This window comes from Chelonoidis abingdonii, chromosome 14, assembly GCF_003597395.2.
Source record: "Chelonoidis abingdonii isolate Lonesome George chromosome 14, CheloAbing_2.0, whole genome shotgun sequence".
Taxonomy (NCBI): Eukaryota; Metazoa; Chordata; order Testudines; family Testudinidae; genus Chelonoidis; species Chelonoidis abingdonii.
This window is the reverse complement of record NC_133782.1, coordinates 11,709,146-11,725,313: the sequence shown is the minus strand read 5'-3', so window position 1 is coordinate 11,725,313 and position 16,168 is coordinate 11,709,146. Positions and strand designations below refer to the sequence as shown.

The window sequence follows — 16,168 nt, the reverse complement described above, 5'->3', positions numbered from 1 at the left end:
ATTCATCACTAATTTACATGAAGGAATATAGTTTGGGGGCAGGATTTTCAAAGGAACCTAAGGGAGTCACACACCCAACTCCTACAGAATTTTAATGGGACCTGGGTACCTAACTCCCTTAGTACCTTGGCTAAAGTCTTTATGTTTGTACTTTTTCTATGTACAGACTTTGCCTTCTGATTTTTTTAAGTCAGGAGCTGACTTTAAGACAGAGCCCATAGAGAAATAAGTAAAAACACAGAAACTGATGTTCCAATCTCTATGGCTTCCTTATGGCAAACTCATTTCCAGAGAAGAAGAATTGTCCAGTGGCTAGGACACTGGATTACGTGAAATCTTGGTTCAAGTCCCTGCTGTGCCCAAGCCTTCCTGTGTGACCTTGGCCAAGTCACTTAGCTTCTCTAGGTCTTAGTTCCCCATGTGCAAGATGGTGATAAACAGCACTTCTTTACCTCTGGAATGTTATGGGATAAATACATTAAAGATTGTGAGATAGTTAAACTCTACAGTAATGGGTGTCATATAAGATACATGAGGTACATTAAGGAAGTGTGTTTTGCTCCATCTATCCTGTGCTTTAACACATTCACATTCCGTCTTCCTTCTCCTCTGAAGAGCTAGATGGATCAAAGATATACTCCAGAATGAGTATGATTTCTAAACTAAGAGAAGATAAGAGTTCATCGATACACCTGGCTGCTAAGTGTTGCATGTGGAACTACTGCCAGAAGCCACGTTCTTCAGTCACTAATAGATGTCACACCACTCCAAAGAGAGCATATATCACATACAAAAAAGGTAGAGTGGAGAGCTGAATAAAAAGTAAGTCAGAAGGTGTTCACAGTACATAAACCTGTCCCTCCTGCTCAATGAACCGTTACACAGTATTTGTCAACCCAAACCAAGCAGTAGTAAGTCAGTCAAATACTAAATAAAGAGAGTTTTAAAAAATTAAGAAATTGAATCTCAAACCTGCATCTTCGGACAGTCTGACCACTATCTCCATTACCGTCAAGAAATCTTCTTCATTATTACTGAAATCTCGAAAGACATCAAGTAGACCTCTGGCAATAATCTGTCTGCAAAGGGACAACATAATGTGCACTTTAACATCCTGCTGACAGCTACGGGGAGGGGGAGAAAAGAGAGGGGAAGGGGCAGAGGGGAATATCATAAAAATGCAGGGCTGCAAGGGATCTCAAAAGATCATCTAGTCCAATCCCCTGTACTGAGGTAGAGCCATTACTTATAGACTATCCCTGACAAGCATTTGCCTAACCTGTTCTTAAAAATCATCAATGACGATGATTGCACAACTCCCCTTGGAAACCTATTTCAGCACTTAACTATCTTATAGTTAGATCTATTAGGAAAAACTTGCTAACTACCTACACTGGGAGAACAACTGATTACCGTCCTCTTTATAATAGCCCTTAACATATTTGAAGACTTATAAGGTCCTCCCTCAGTCTTCTTTTCTCTAAATGTACCCAATTTACTTTAGCCTTTCCTCATAGGTCAGGTTTTCTAAATCTCTTAGCATTTCTGTTGCTCTCTTCCGGACTCTCCCCAATTTGATCACATCTTTCTTCAAGTGTGGTGCCCAAAACTGGACACAATAGCTGAGCTGAGGCTACGTAGGACAATTACCTCTTGTGGTCATACATATACTCCAGAATGGTAGTAGCTTTTTTGCAAATGCATCATATTGTTGGCTCGTATTCACTCTGTGGTCCACCATAACCCCCAGATCCTGTTCAGCAGTGCTTCCTCCTAGCCAGTTATTACACATTTTGTATTTGTACATTTGATTTTTCCTTCCTAAGTGCAGCATTTTGCACCTTAAAAAGGATGGCCAATCTTCTTTTTAAATGTTCAGGCATACAGAACAGGTACACAGTACGGCTACATCCCAAACCAAATGTAGAACTGTGGGATATAGATGTCCTGTTACGGTGACCAAAACTGAAAATTGGGCCCTTGTACAAATTATGTACAACAACAATCCTGTTTCTATGCAATAAAACCTATAATAAATATGCATTTAAAAATGCACAAGAGGTATAGTAACATAATAATAATTCATAATAATTCATTTAAAATCCATAATAAGATTCAAAGTAAAATAAAAAATATTAACATAATGGCTAGAAAACTATGGGGAGTACAACAACAATGCAGAAATGTCTAGCCTTGTCTTTAAGAATATTAGTTTAATTGCCATGTCCTTACCGATTAAATATATTCTCACTAAAAGCATATTTTTCCAAACGAGCAAGCGGAGTCAAGTTATCCTGTCCCGGGATGTCCAAGAATGCAGTTATCCTCATGCTATCACAATCTGGTCCATAGTCTTCAAACCCAACTTTAAAAACAAACAAACAACAAACATGTCAATTAGAGAAGAAATCACAGCATTAAATAAATCTCCTTGGCACAATCCCTTTTAGAAATATTCTGCATAACAGAGCCATCTATCAGTACAGTGCTTAGAACTGCTCAGACAGAATTCCAAAAAAAGGAACGCAAATACGTACGCTAAAGTCTCCAGGGCCATGACGGAAAGAGGCTACTCCAGGGACACAGAGCAGTGTCGTACAAAAATCAAGGAGCTCAGGAAAGCATACCAAAAAGCCAGGGAGGCAAATGGGTGCTCTGGGTCACAGCCCCATACATTCCACTTCTACCGTGAGCTCCATGCAATTATGGGGGGTGACGTCACCACTACCCCACCACTGTCCGTGAACACCTGCAAGGAGGGAATTGCTCCTTACTACTGTCCAGGGTGCATGTGTACGGCTTCTTGAGCCATGGCATTAAGGTGTAGACTGGGTCCCCGAGGATAACTATAGGTATTTGAACATCCTCAACAGTAATTTTCTGGTCCGGGAAGCAAGTCCCTTCCTGTAGCTGTTCAAACAGACCAGAGTTCCTGGAGATGTGAGCGTCATGCACCTTTCCTGGCCATCCCACATTGATGTCAGTGAAACGTCCCTTGTGATCTACCAGTGCTTGCAGCACCATGGAAAAGTAACCCTTGCTATTTATATACTGGCCGCCCCAGTGTGCCGGGGCAAGACAGGGATATGTGTTCCATCTTTTGCCCCGCCATAGTTAGGGAACCTCAGCACATTAAAGCCATCCACAATGGTCTGCACATTTCCCAGAGTCACTACCCTTGATAGCAGCTGGTCAATGATTGTGTTGGCTACTTGCAGCACTGCAGCCCCTACAATAGATTTGCCCACTTCAGACTGATTCCCGACTGACCAGTAGCTGTCGGGCGTTGCAAGCTTCTACCATGCTATGGCCACTCGCTTCTTAACTGTGAGGGCTGCTCTCATTTTGGGTCTTTGCGCATCAGGGCAGGGGCAGCACATCACAAAGTTCCATGAAAGCGGCCCTACGCATACGAAAGTATCACAGCCACTGGGAATCATCCCAGACCTGCAACACTATGTGGTCCCACCAGTCTGCACTTGTTTCCCAGGCCCAGAATCGGCGTTCCACGGCATGAACCAGGCCCAATGCCACCATGATCTCCCAATCGCCACATGCCGTGCTTCTAGGAATGTCTGCATCCAAGTCCTCATCAGTATAGTAATTGCGTAGTCGTTGCTTCCTTGCCCGGTTTTGCAGGTACTGCACACAGTGCTGGATAATGCACGAGGTATTTACAATGGTCAAAACTGCAGCAGAGATCTGAGCGGGCTCCGTGCTTGCCACGCTATGGCGCCTGCACAGGTAATCCTGGAAAAAGGGCACGAAACGAGCTGTTCAATTCAAGATGGCTGATAAAAGGTGGTAAATGGTTGTCTTCTGCAGCTTTCATGGAGTCGGGAAGCTCGTTAGAGCTGCAAGAGCGGGAGAGCAGAGTCTGCGGCGGAAACATGAGCAGAGTTTGCGGCGAAAGCTGTGCGGCTCTGTTCACGATGGCCAAAAAACAGTGGTGAATTGTTGCCTTCTCTAACTTCGACAGGAGCCCAGGACAGACAACATGGAAAAAGTGGCGGAAGATGTGAGGCTCTGTTCATGGCAGCCGAAAAAAGGCGGGAAATGGTTAGATGTAAGAGTAGATAGAAAGAAGAGAGGACATGAGTGGTGGATTCATAGTACCAGGAGACAGGCAGTGCACCGTGCTGCACTCTCTGCTGGTAGTATGGCGTCTGCTGTAGCTTTCACGAAGGGAGGAGCCAGTGATGGCACACACCCAGAAACACCCGTGAGAATGTTTTTGCCCCTTCATACCCTGGGGGCTTAACCCACAATTCCAGTGGGCAGCAGAGACCGCGGGAACTATGGGATAGCTAACACAGTGCACCGCTCTGACATTCGATGCTAGCCTTGGTACTGTGGACACACACTGCCAAATGCACGCGCTTTAGTGGGGACATACAACACTGAATGTATAAAATAGCTTCCGAAAATTTGAATAAAATAAGTTCGAATTAATTTCATACTGTAGACGTGCCCTTAGAGAGGTCAATGGCCACACCCCCATGCACTTCAACACCTAAGCTTTTAAGGATGAATCCAGAAGTGAAGGCAGTCTGATTGAAGTAAATGGGAATTTTAACAATGACTGCAAAAGTTATGATTTGTCCCTTATACATAATATAGGTTGAGATTTCCAAAGCCACCTAGACACATTTCCCACTGCAATTAATGAGAGCAGTGCATCTAACTCCTATTGATGGCTCAGAAAGTCTCAGCCCTACCTGGTTTATATTTGGAAAATGCAAAACTCCTTCATGTCAGTGACATTCCTACTTCAGGCTTAGTCTACGCCAGGGTTTCTAAACAGGGGTCCCCGCTTGTGTAGATCGCGGCTTTCCCTACACAAGCGGTGACCCCTGTTTGAGAAACCCTGGTCTACTCTATAAAGTTTTGCAAAAATAGCTATGTCAGCTAGGAGAGGGGGGAAAATCATACACACCTAACCAATGTAGCTATGTCAGCAAAATCCCAGGTGTATACTCAAAGATGCCAACAGAAGAGTGCTTTTGAACACAGTATCACTCAGGGAGGTGGTGTAACTATACCCACAGAACTGCTTTTGCTCGTAGATGGTAAATATCCACTAGGGGGCTTTGCTGGGGTAGCTATAGCCAACAACAAGCTCTACAGTGTAGACACACCCAAACTCAACTTAGGCCACGTCTATACTACGGGATAATATCGAATTAGCTAAAATCGGTTTTATAAAACTGATATTATAAATTCGATTTCATACGGCCACACTAGGCACAGTAATTCGGCGTTGTGCGGCCGCCACCCAGTAAATTTCGGCATTGTGCGTCCATGCGTCCCGAGGCTAAACGCTCTGATTTCTGAAGTGTTGCACATTAAAAAAACAAAAAAAAAAAAATGTGGGCTTAGCCTCTTTCGCGTAGCCTTATCTTCCCTAAAAAAATAATAAAAAATTTATTAATATTTACATTAGTTCACCGGCAGTCTCCCCCCAGCGCCCTTGCCCGAATTCTGGAGGATTGACATCATTATTGCCACGGGCCTGGTTTCCTGGCGTAAATGTCAATCAGTCCATTCCTTCTGAGGAAAACATCAGCTGACGAGGGATTCCTTCGTGCCCCACATTTTTCCCTGGGATTGCCCATGGTCATTACACCATAGCCATGGGGGGGGGCGGGGGGGGGGGAGGGGACAACCATAGGCAGCCCACGTTCAGCTTTTTTTTATTTTACCGGGCCACCCGGTAATGGTGTATGGATGCCGCGGAAGAGAGAGGCGGATACTCCCAGCGCTACACAGCCCAGCATTCAACTTGCCTTTGCAATGATAGCAAGAGATGGTTACCGGGATCGTTCTGTACCGTCTACTGCCGGAGAAAAACTGGCAATGAGATGACGGTTATCTCTCCCCTCTCTGTAACTGTCCGCTGGCTATCGATGAGTGCCCCTGGCTGAAATCGGCCGGGGGCGCAACGCAAAAAGGAAAATTGGGATTTTGACTCACTTGGGGACTGAGTCAATCCCTCCCTTATGGTTTCTAAAAAATAGAGTCAGTCCTGCCTAGAATAAAGGGGCAAGTGTATTAGAGGCAACCAGTGTATCAGAGCACAGCTGCTCCGTGTCAGTATTCACAGGGGTGCCCCTGCAACAACCCCACCCGTTGCTTCCCTCCTCCCCAACCTTCCTGGCTTATACCGTGCAGTGTCCCCCCCATTTGTGTCATGAAGTTATAAAGAATGCAGGAATAAGAAACAGAGACTTGTTAGTGAGATAAAATGAGGGGGAGGCAGCCTCCCGGGCTATGACAGTCCAGGCAGTACGGAATCTTTTCTTTACGCAGGAAAGGGAGGGGGCTGATGAAGCTCAGCCCCCAGTTGCTATGATGAAGACAGTTACCAGCCGTTCTGTACCATCTACTGGGAGTAACTGGGAGTCATTCCCATTTTTACCCAGGCGCCCCCGGCCAGCCTCACCTGAGACCAGCCAGGAGCACTCACTGGGCTGATGGCGACGACGGATATCAGTCATATTGTACCGTCTACACCGGGATGCTGCCGTGGAGGGAGAGGAGCATACTGCTCTTTCACTGCTGCAGCATCGCGTCTACCAGCAGCATTCAGTACACATAGGGTGACACTGAAAGAAGTCAAGAAATGATTTCTTTCCCTTTTCTTTTCACGTGGTGGGGGGGGGGGGGGAACTGGAGGAGCTATTCCCTGAACCACGCCAGACACTGTGTTTGAACCTACAGACATTGGGAGCTCAGCCAAGAATGCAAATACTTTTCAGAGACTGCTGTGGACTGTGGGATAGCTGGAGTCCTCAGTACCCTCTCCATCCATGAGCGTCCATTTGAGTCTCTTGGCTTCCCGTTACGCTTGTCACGCAGCGCTGTTGTATCCTGGGGATTTTTTTTTCAAACGCTTTGGCATTTCGTGTTCTGTAACGGAGCTCTGATACAACAGATTTGTCTCCCCATACAGCGATCAGATCTAGTATCTCCCGTACGGTCCATGCTGGAGCTCTTTTTTGGATTTGAGACTGCATCACCAACCCGTGCTGATCAGAGCGGCCACGCTGGGACAAACAGGAAATGTAATTCAAAAGTTCGTGGGGCTTTTCCTGTTTACCTGCCGCTGCATCCCCCCCCCCCCCCGAGTTCAGATTGCTGTCCAGAGCGGTCAGTGGTGCACTGTGGGATACCACCCGGAGGCCAATAACATCAATTTCCGTCCACACTAACCGTAATCCGATATGTTAATATCGAATTTAGAGCTACTCCTCTCTTTGGGGTGGAGTACAGAAATCGATTTAAAGAGCCCTTTATATCGATATAAAGGGAGTTGTAGTGTGGACGGGTACAGCGTCAAATCGATTTAAACACTCTTTAAATCGATTTAAACGCATAGTGTAGACCAGGCCTTACATAATCATCTTTTAGAAACAGAGATTCACCAAAAATGTGATTACATGGACAGTTAAATCCAGAATCGATGTCTATAAGTTTTTTACGTTTTTTTGGAAATAGTGCTGCCTTAAGGCTCTCAATATTTGTGTGTGTTCCTGAATGCTATTCAGTAAGTACAGTCTGGTTAAAAATCATATCTAAGAGACTTGTCTTTACCTGTTACTAATAATTCCTTAGGATTATTAAAAATGAAAAAATAATCTTACTTTTCACAGTTTTTGCTGTTTGCTTACATTTTGCCACTCAGCTTCAGCAGTGAAGACTATTCAGTTTCACTTTCAGATTCTCATGCTCAGTACTACAGTTTAGATCCCAAATCCTGTAAGTGAATGTTTAAATTCAAACAAAAATACTTTTCATTTTTCTTTAAGCCATGAAGATATTTATATTAAAATTAGGTTTTATAATGCTTTTAACAAACCACACATTTCAGAATAAAAACGTGATTTTGTCTTGGAAAAAGATAAATATTTGTTTAAATTTTGACCAAGTTTTGACATTTTAGGGATACACATATCATAAGCACCTAGCAAACTGTTTTGGTCTTCTGGGAAGAAAGAATTTTATTGGGGGTGTATATCCCACCTCTATAAAAATACTGATTAGACACTAGCACCCAAGCCAAAAATCAGTTGGGGGGTAGGGAGAGGGAGTCTCACAAATTTATTGTGAATTGTGTGATGTGTGGTGTAATTCTTGAAGCCAAAGCTCCTGGAATCGTGCAATTAGTTACCTGAGAATCTTATCTTTCAATTTAAAAAAAAGTTTCTAGTCCTTGTGATTTTGATGAAAAGCTTGAAAACAAACTGTAAAGGCTAGAACACAGAAGGCAAATAAAAAAACCACAATTCATTAAAAAAAAAAAAAAAAAAACAATCCTCATGATTTTAAAGTTAATCTTGTCATTTTTGAAGTTTAACACTTTTTGAATGCAAGGGGTTGAAACACTAATTTGGATAAATTTTAAACAAATCAAATAAGAGTGGCTTGTATAATGACAGAATGGGAAAGTTACCATTTATTTTCATTGTTGTATGCAGAGCTGTGGTCATGACTGTCCCGGGATATCAGAGAGATGAAGTGGGTGAAGTAATATCTTTTATTGGATCAACTTCTTGTCTCTCTCAGCAACAGAAGTTGGTCCAACAAAAGACATTACCTTATCCACTTCATTTCTCATTTATTTTCAGACAGGCAATGCAAGGTGGATCAGAATTTCCATAATAAATATTAGTAATTTTCCCTTACTGTGCAGACACACTTGGGAGTTTTCCACTGAAGATACATAAACATCTTCATGCAAGTGTGATTTTCTTGTGATTTCAGACTCCTAACAGTACCCAAACAGTACTCTGCCAGTATTTGCTCTCCACCCCATCTGTTGTCACTGGCTTCTAGTCCTGTAAATGTTACAGACCACGCATAAATAATAGGTATAATAGTTTGATCCACAGGATAAGATATTTCTAACCTCTGTCCTTAAAGAAATAAACTTTAACAGCAAATTAAGCTGCATATAGTATATTAAAGATGACCTCCATTCAGCTATACCTTCTACTTTGTCCCTTGAACTTCAATATCTGCACCTGTTGACATCATTTGGCTAAGAATTATACACAGAGCCTACATATATAGTATAATCTATGTAATTACTGTGATCATAATTACAACATTGGTATTGGTTGCACCAGAATTCCTCACTATACATTTAAGGGAGTCTCTCAAACTAGTGGAAGCTTTCAAAGAGCAAGAAATGCTAAATGATATTGTTGCATATATAAAATTAAGCAGCTCTTAAGACAACACAATAAAACTAACAGGTAATCAGGTATTTACTGAACTTATTGATTAGTTATATTGTTATACTTTAATTTTAAACTGATGCATGCATAGGCTAATGGATTATGATCTAGCATCCAGGGCTTTGGAGCAGAGCCCGGAGCTGCAGTGCAGACCAGTAGGTTTTATGCCAGGAGCTAGAGAGAAGCCAGAGCAGAGCATTTCAAAAATTTGATTGCTCCAAATCCCTGCTAGCATCTCCTGGCTCTGACAGACTCCATCAATTGACTTTGGGTGGGAGAGTCACATTGGAACCAGTCCTACTCCAAGTGAAATCAATAGAACTTCTGCAACATCCTTCAGAAAGGATCTTTAATCGCTTCTCAGTTTCCTGGTCTGTAAAATGGGAATAATAATATTTAATCTACCTCACTGGGACATTGTGAAGATTAACTGATTCATATAGAACGCTCTGAAGAAGTAAAGCTTTATGTTAAAGTATTATTGTTTAATAAGAGTAACATACCTTCATAATAGCTGACGTGCAAATAACTAAAATCTCTCCAAATGGGATGTTACAAATTGCACAAGACTTCTTTATATTCATTAAATATTTGTTATATCTGTCTATTCATTTTCATATTAGAATTTGCCAGTACATTAAAACCATTATATCTACACTGTCATTTACACTCCCCAAGCTATCGGATACAACACTCTTTACAGGGTTCAAATGCTTGCATTTAATAAAGATAAACACTTTCACTTCCATTCTCACCCTTCATTTATTACAGTATTAATTTTAAAAGGATTAACACTTTTCCCCAAAGATCTTCTGAATGTGTGCCTGATAGAACGAACTTTGGCTCTGAACCACATTAAAATGCTCTACTACCAATGAGAGCGTTAGAGTGATACTGCAGTGTATATAAATACTAAACTGATATGGGTATACTATTTGGAGTATCAATCAGCAAATATGAAAACTAGGCAGATAGCTATTTTCAGCACAACTCTGCAGGTGTGATGCATATGAAGTCACTGCAAAATGCCAAACTTGGTTTTTACTCTCCCATCCCAATATTCATCCTAGGGGTTTTTTCCCCCAACCTCACAGAGAGGTATCCATTAGTAATACTGGGGAACATTTGCGTACTACAGAAAGGGACCCATACCCCTCTAGTATCATCATTATAAATTAGGGATCATGGAGCATACTGCAGACTTCCTGCCAAGAGATAAAATTAAATTTAAAACAACAGTAAAGTCGGTTTCAGACACAGGATATCCTATGTATGTATGGTCAGATTCTGCCTTTAGATAGGCACACAGCTAATTTCCTTCAAAGGGAATGGTGCGCACACAGCTGATGACAGAATTTGATACCAAAGTCTTTAAAAATAAAATAAAATAAAATAAAATAAAATAAAATAGAAAGCTAGCTGGCCCCCTCTACTGCAATATGAAGTTTCATAGGAAACTATTTGAACAAGAGACTAGAGTCAGAACTGAATCATGCACACAAAGCAAAGCAGAAGAAAACTGGGATTAACGTGAAGGCTCAATTTTTCTATTTTACTTATGCATATTCAGCTACCACACATGCACTCACAATGACATAACTAGGCAGGCTAATATTTATTGGATTTTTTTTTTAGTTTTTTAAATAAGGGTCTGAGTATTTTTTCTCTTGATATTTAAATCATCCAACTACTTCACAACTATCTTTTATAGATACACAGTTGAAGGGGCAGTATAGCCACCTAGAGATATAGTACTGTATACAGGCGACCTATGACCTGGGAATAGAAATTTACTTCCACTTAACTAGACTTTTCTGCTTCTTGCAGGTGGCATTACTAATTATTTTAGAAACAATACCACCCTACAGGTAAGTGTCCACAGGTTTACGACTTGTATCGGCTACACAACACACCATTTTTGTTATACACTGAATGTAAAGAGTTAAGTAATTCTAGTTTTAACAGTCTCTTAACTCATACAAAATAAACTCCACCATAGCTCTAACCATCTTCACTAACCTTCTCTGGCCCATTTTAATCTCAACTCTCTTTCCAAAAGTGAGGAAATCAAAAGTGCGCACAATATTCTGGATATATTAGCACATGTAAAAGAAAATACAGAAAATCATGAACTGTTATTTCTAATGCACCCAATATGCTTGCACAATTGCTGACACACACAGGGCTCACAGTTCCATTAAACTATCCACTGAGAGGTCTACCATATTTTCCCACTTAGAAGATCAGGTGGACAAGTTCAGAAACCACCAGTGTATAAGAAATTTAACTAGTGTAGCCAATGTGCACTACTGAAGTTGAATTTAATATATCATGTGACTATCCCAAAGGTACTTAAATCTCATACCCTGCCATAGGTTTTACTATCCCAACAATTTAATGACATCAGCAAATGCCACCATCTCACCGCCCATTTCCCCCACCCAGCACTAATAAATATATTTAATACCAATATCCACCCCTGTGGAACTATTAATCTGCCAAAAGATCAAAGATCAGTCATTTTTCTCACCTACTCAGTTTTTAAATGCACCATCAAACGTCATTTCTTAACCAAGATTTTCTTTAATCTTACAAAAGGAGGGTTTTTTTAAAAAAAAACAAACCTACAGAATCAGCTTCATTTATTATTTTAATCTTCTTAAATAATTGTATACAGGTTTGACAGCTTTTACAGTGGGGAATTAAAAAGCATTTTACAACATCAGTATTGGTTTGACCCTCAGTTAATATTTGTCCAAGTGCAGTATCCCACTATTCACAATTAGTTTCTCCATCAGCTCCCCTGGAATTTAGGGGAAATTTTCCATTCCATAATTCCCAGGAACTCTTCTGGCTCTTTTTGTTTAATTGTTTTAATAAAATTAGTTGTAGCACATTACATCACGTCACCAATATCTCCACTATTTAATACTTTCTTTCCTTCAGACACCATAGACCTAGTTTTAGTGATTCATTGCAATGAGTTGCTTAAAAATGCTCCAAAACCTTTTCCTTATATGTCCACACTGCAGCTAGGAGCATGCTTCTCAATGCAGGTAGACAGATACGTGCTAGGTCTGTTGGAGCATCTGAGCTATAAATAGCAGCATGGTCACAGTGGCACAGGGGCAACGGCTCAAGCTAGCCAACCAAGTACATAACAAGGTTGGGCAGGTTTGCCCTCAGGTTGCTAGGCTAGCCCAAGCGGTCACCTGTTCCACCATGCCCACATTGCTATTAGCTCGAGCAAAAGCTCCCATCTACCTGTAGTATGAAGCCAGCTCCCAACTGCAGTGTAGACATGCCCTTTGAGACTAATCACAGCAACTAACACAATTGATGTAGATTGCGGCTTTTGCGTCCTTTTGTAATAAAAACAAACTATTAAAACAATACACTGAGTTATCAGATTTTGCATCTTAATTCTAGGAGCTCTTTCACACCAACTAGGAGTAGTTCACACTGCATTTTTAATTCAAGATCTAGTTCAAAACTAAATAGGTGTCATTAACAATACTTCAAGTCGGACATTTTTCTTGCTCTGTCCATGCCATAGTAGTGATAATCAACATGTTGCATTTCAACCTGAAATTGATAGTGGTACATATAGATTGATGTAAAATTAAACAGACATATACAAAGCACACTTTTTCCATTACTGAATCACCATTCTTGATTCAAAACTGCAAAAAATAAAAAAAAAATTGCTCAGATGAGGCAAACTTGAGCTTTATCCCCCAAGCCAGAAGGCTGGCTTACAACTATAAAACTATTTTAGTCAAGTTACCAGGACAAATGACACTTCTGCTGATGGCTTCTTTGCCAAAACTAAGGACTCGCTGGCCATGGAGAATGAACTGCTCTTTCACCCCTGGAGATGGTACTCTCCAAGTCAGTCAAGGCACATTGGCAGGACACTGTGGGAAGTTTGGACTGTTGCTTGTACTGTGCTTGAACTGAAAACAGACTAGTTCAGCTAGCAGATAGAGACCTTTCACTCTTTCCAGTCAAAGGCAGGACCACTCAGAGGATTCAGAGGGCCTGGGGTCTTTGGTGGCGGGTCCTGGGGCGGAAAGATCCCCCCGCTGCTGAATTGTCGCCGAAGACCTGGAGCGGAAGAAGCTCTGGGGTCCCGGAGCGAGTGAAGGACACCGCTCCAGGGGATCTGAAACACTCTTGTGGGGGCCTCTGCAGGGCCCAGGGCAAATTGCCCAACTTGCCCCCTCCCTCCCCGGCGGCCCTGATCAAAGTGGGAAGAATTAGTTGGCAAGACATAAATAGACTGTTTTCTAGTGGATTATTAGGGGGTTTATTTATTTTAATTGTGGCAGAGAAAAGCAAAACAGAACAGATTTTCAACTCTACTAATGGATTTAAACTGCAGATCCAGCTACTCTGGCTCTCCTTGTTATTAATGGAACTTTAAGGTGGGATGTACTGAGCTTTGAGAAGCTTCTTTCAAATCCAGTGTGGACACACAGAAGTGTATTAGCCAATCTCCTCCCAATTTAAATCCTCTGCTCAACAAAGGTACTTGGTGTTGTTTGAGGTCATGGCACAAACTTCGCAAGCAATAGCCCTCTGTTTCTGTTTAAAACCAATATCCCAGAGAGACAAATGTATGAACTGAAGTGGGAAAAACAAGCAGAACCCTACAAATCCTGACCTGCCAAATTTCGCCACTTTAAAGGGTGATTCCATATAATTTTCAATTAGCTTTAAGACAATTTTTATACCCCAGTCTCTGAACTGCCATCTCTCCCCAAAATTCAGGATTGTCTAAGCAATACAGAACAGGTCCCTTACAAGCAACAACTTTAAAAACGCTTACAATTTTTTTCAAATGATAAACCCAAATTGCAATCCAAAGTGCCATTTAGTACCACACTGGAGTCCCAAAGCTGGGGCTCCAGCCCAACCCAAATGTCTACACTGCAATTTTATAGAGCCACAGCTTGAGCCCCCCTAACTCCAAATCAGCTGACACAGCCCCACCACCATGTTTTATTACAATGTAAACACACTCTAGAAGTCTGTGGCCCTCAAGCCACTAAATACATATGTACGGAGGACATATATGTCCTTATCTTTAAGTATGTGAGTTGTCCTATTGACAATGGAGCTTCTGACATGGACTTCCCTTTGCAGGATTGGGACCTGAGGCCCCAATCCTTCAACAATGCTTTACATAGACACAACAATCTGCTGTGCAGAGCTCACTGCATAATCAGGGCCTAAATAAGGGAGGGTACAAACAATTTGGAGGCAGATTTTAAATGTCACATTCAAGCATTCTGTAAAAATCTGCCATTAGTAGAGATGTTTTTAAAAGCAGACTCAAAATTAATCCATGAGTGAAGTTTCCTTCCAAACAAATCAGTGGCAGTTCTGGAAAGTAGTACAATCACATTTTTTAAAAAGTCACAGTGAGAGATGCTAAAGGGAGAATGTATGAGACCTGCAACCTCATCGAGACAGACCTCAGTAGGAACTGAGAAGTTTGTAGAAAACTAGATGAAGGGAGGAATATTACAGTAACAGGTTGAACACTGAACTCCCTAATATCCTTCACTAGCACTTGAGACTCAATCTAGATCACAGAAAGTGATCATACGTTTTTTCCATATCACTGCAACTCTCACAATGGCATAAGAAATGCAAAACAAATAACCATCTTGTAAAAAATTGTTGTCCTGTGTGTTTCAGTTAATCATTTAAAAATCTTATTCATTCATATTATCACAACTACAAGTCCCTGTCTTAGGCCAACTGCTAGAAACATTCTTTGCAAGCAACAGAACTAATGTCAACTTTATAAACCTGACATGAAGAAAAGCTCAGTATAAGATTGAAAGCTTGTTACTGGACCAACTTCTGATGGTGAGAAAGATATTACCTCACCCACTTAGTCTCTCAACTTTATAAACAACACAGACCTGAATGTAGGCTCCTTTGCAGGCAATTAACTGCATTTTAGTTTTTAAAAGTAATATTTCTGCAACACCCAAATATGTGCTAGGCATTTTATTAAACATGAAATACCTTATATCTTCTGTGTATGATGAAAGATTGACATTTTGGGGTTACAATTAGATGTGCAAAAATTATAAAAACAATTTAGAAACATCTCTCATTCAAAGTATCATAGCTTATGACAGTTCTGAATTAACTTATCCCCTTTTCCCATTACCCAGGTCGCCATCCCATGAATCCAGATCTGACAAGTCTCCTTCATTTAGGGTTAATTCTCTCCCTCTTGTATCCACAGCTTTCTGCAGTGTGTTTTAGTGAGAAATTTAAAATAAAATAACCTATCATTTTATAAAGTGCTTTAAAGCCCCCAGCCCCTTTCCTTTCTCATGATAAAGAATTTTACAGGGTCAATGAGCATTTAAAAAAAAAATCAAACCACAACAGTTAGGCGGCATAAAGCGCCGTAAAAATGTAGTATAACGCACAGAAATTACTCCATTAAAGACCCCTCGGCCAGCAGCAACATGAAAATTCAAGACTGTCTGTGTGTTAAATGAGAAAACCCAAGCCCTCCCTGATCTTTCACCTATCAGTCAAATGAGCCTCACAAGTCTCTTTCTTTCACCCTAATCCGGGTGAAAGTGTGGGAGGGAGATGGGGGGCGGTGCATAAAGGAGCATGTGGGTGAATGAGTAAAACAAGTAAAAACAGTTACTCACAATCATCTAAGTCATCCTGCAAATCCACAAAATACAAAGGGATCCCTACAAACAAAAACAAAAACAAAAGAGAGAGACACGGGGGGTTGGTTTCACAAGGCTCTCTGGAGAGACAGGAGACAGAGAAAGAAAGAGGCACGCACGAAGTTACCCGGCCGTTTGGCGTTAGTCACCCACACACCCCAACACACACACACACACCACACGGAGCAGGAGGAGAGAAGCGAGAGTTGCTTA

The 16,168-nt window shown here is 41.4% G+C and overlaps 1 protein-coding gene across 7 annotated transcripts in view; it reads right to left on the bottom strand.

Moving 5' to 3' along the window:
- Positions 1–16,168, bottom strand: part of LOC116826091 (serine/threonine-protein phosphatase 4 regulatory subunit 1-like) — a 44,412-nt gene that overhangs the window by 27,988 nt on the left and 256 nt on the right. The window contains exons 2-6 of one of the 7 annotated variants that reach the window (XM_075072235.1): positions 15,932–15,976; positions 7,671–7,756; positions 3,448–3,750; positions 2,233–2,365; positions 973–1,079 (exon numbers count right to left, since the gene is read on the bottom strand). In XM_075072235.1, coding sequence (XP_074928336.1) covers positions 973–1,079; positions 2,233–2,365; positions 3,448–3,556 — 349 coding nt within the window. In that variant the 5' untranslated portion in view covers positions 3,557–3,750; positions 7,671–7,756; positions 15,932–15,976. Of the gene's footprint in view, positions 1–972; positions 1,080–2,232; positions 2,366–3,447; positions 3,751–7,643; positions 7,757–15,931; positions 15,977–16,168 lie in introns of those variants that run through there. The other 6 variants (XM_075072234.1, XM_075072238.1, XM_075072236.1 and 3 more) reach the window with 6 other exon arrangements.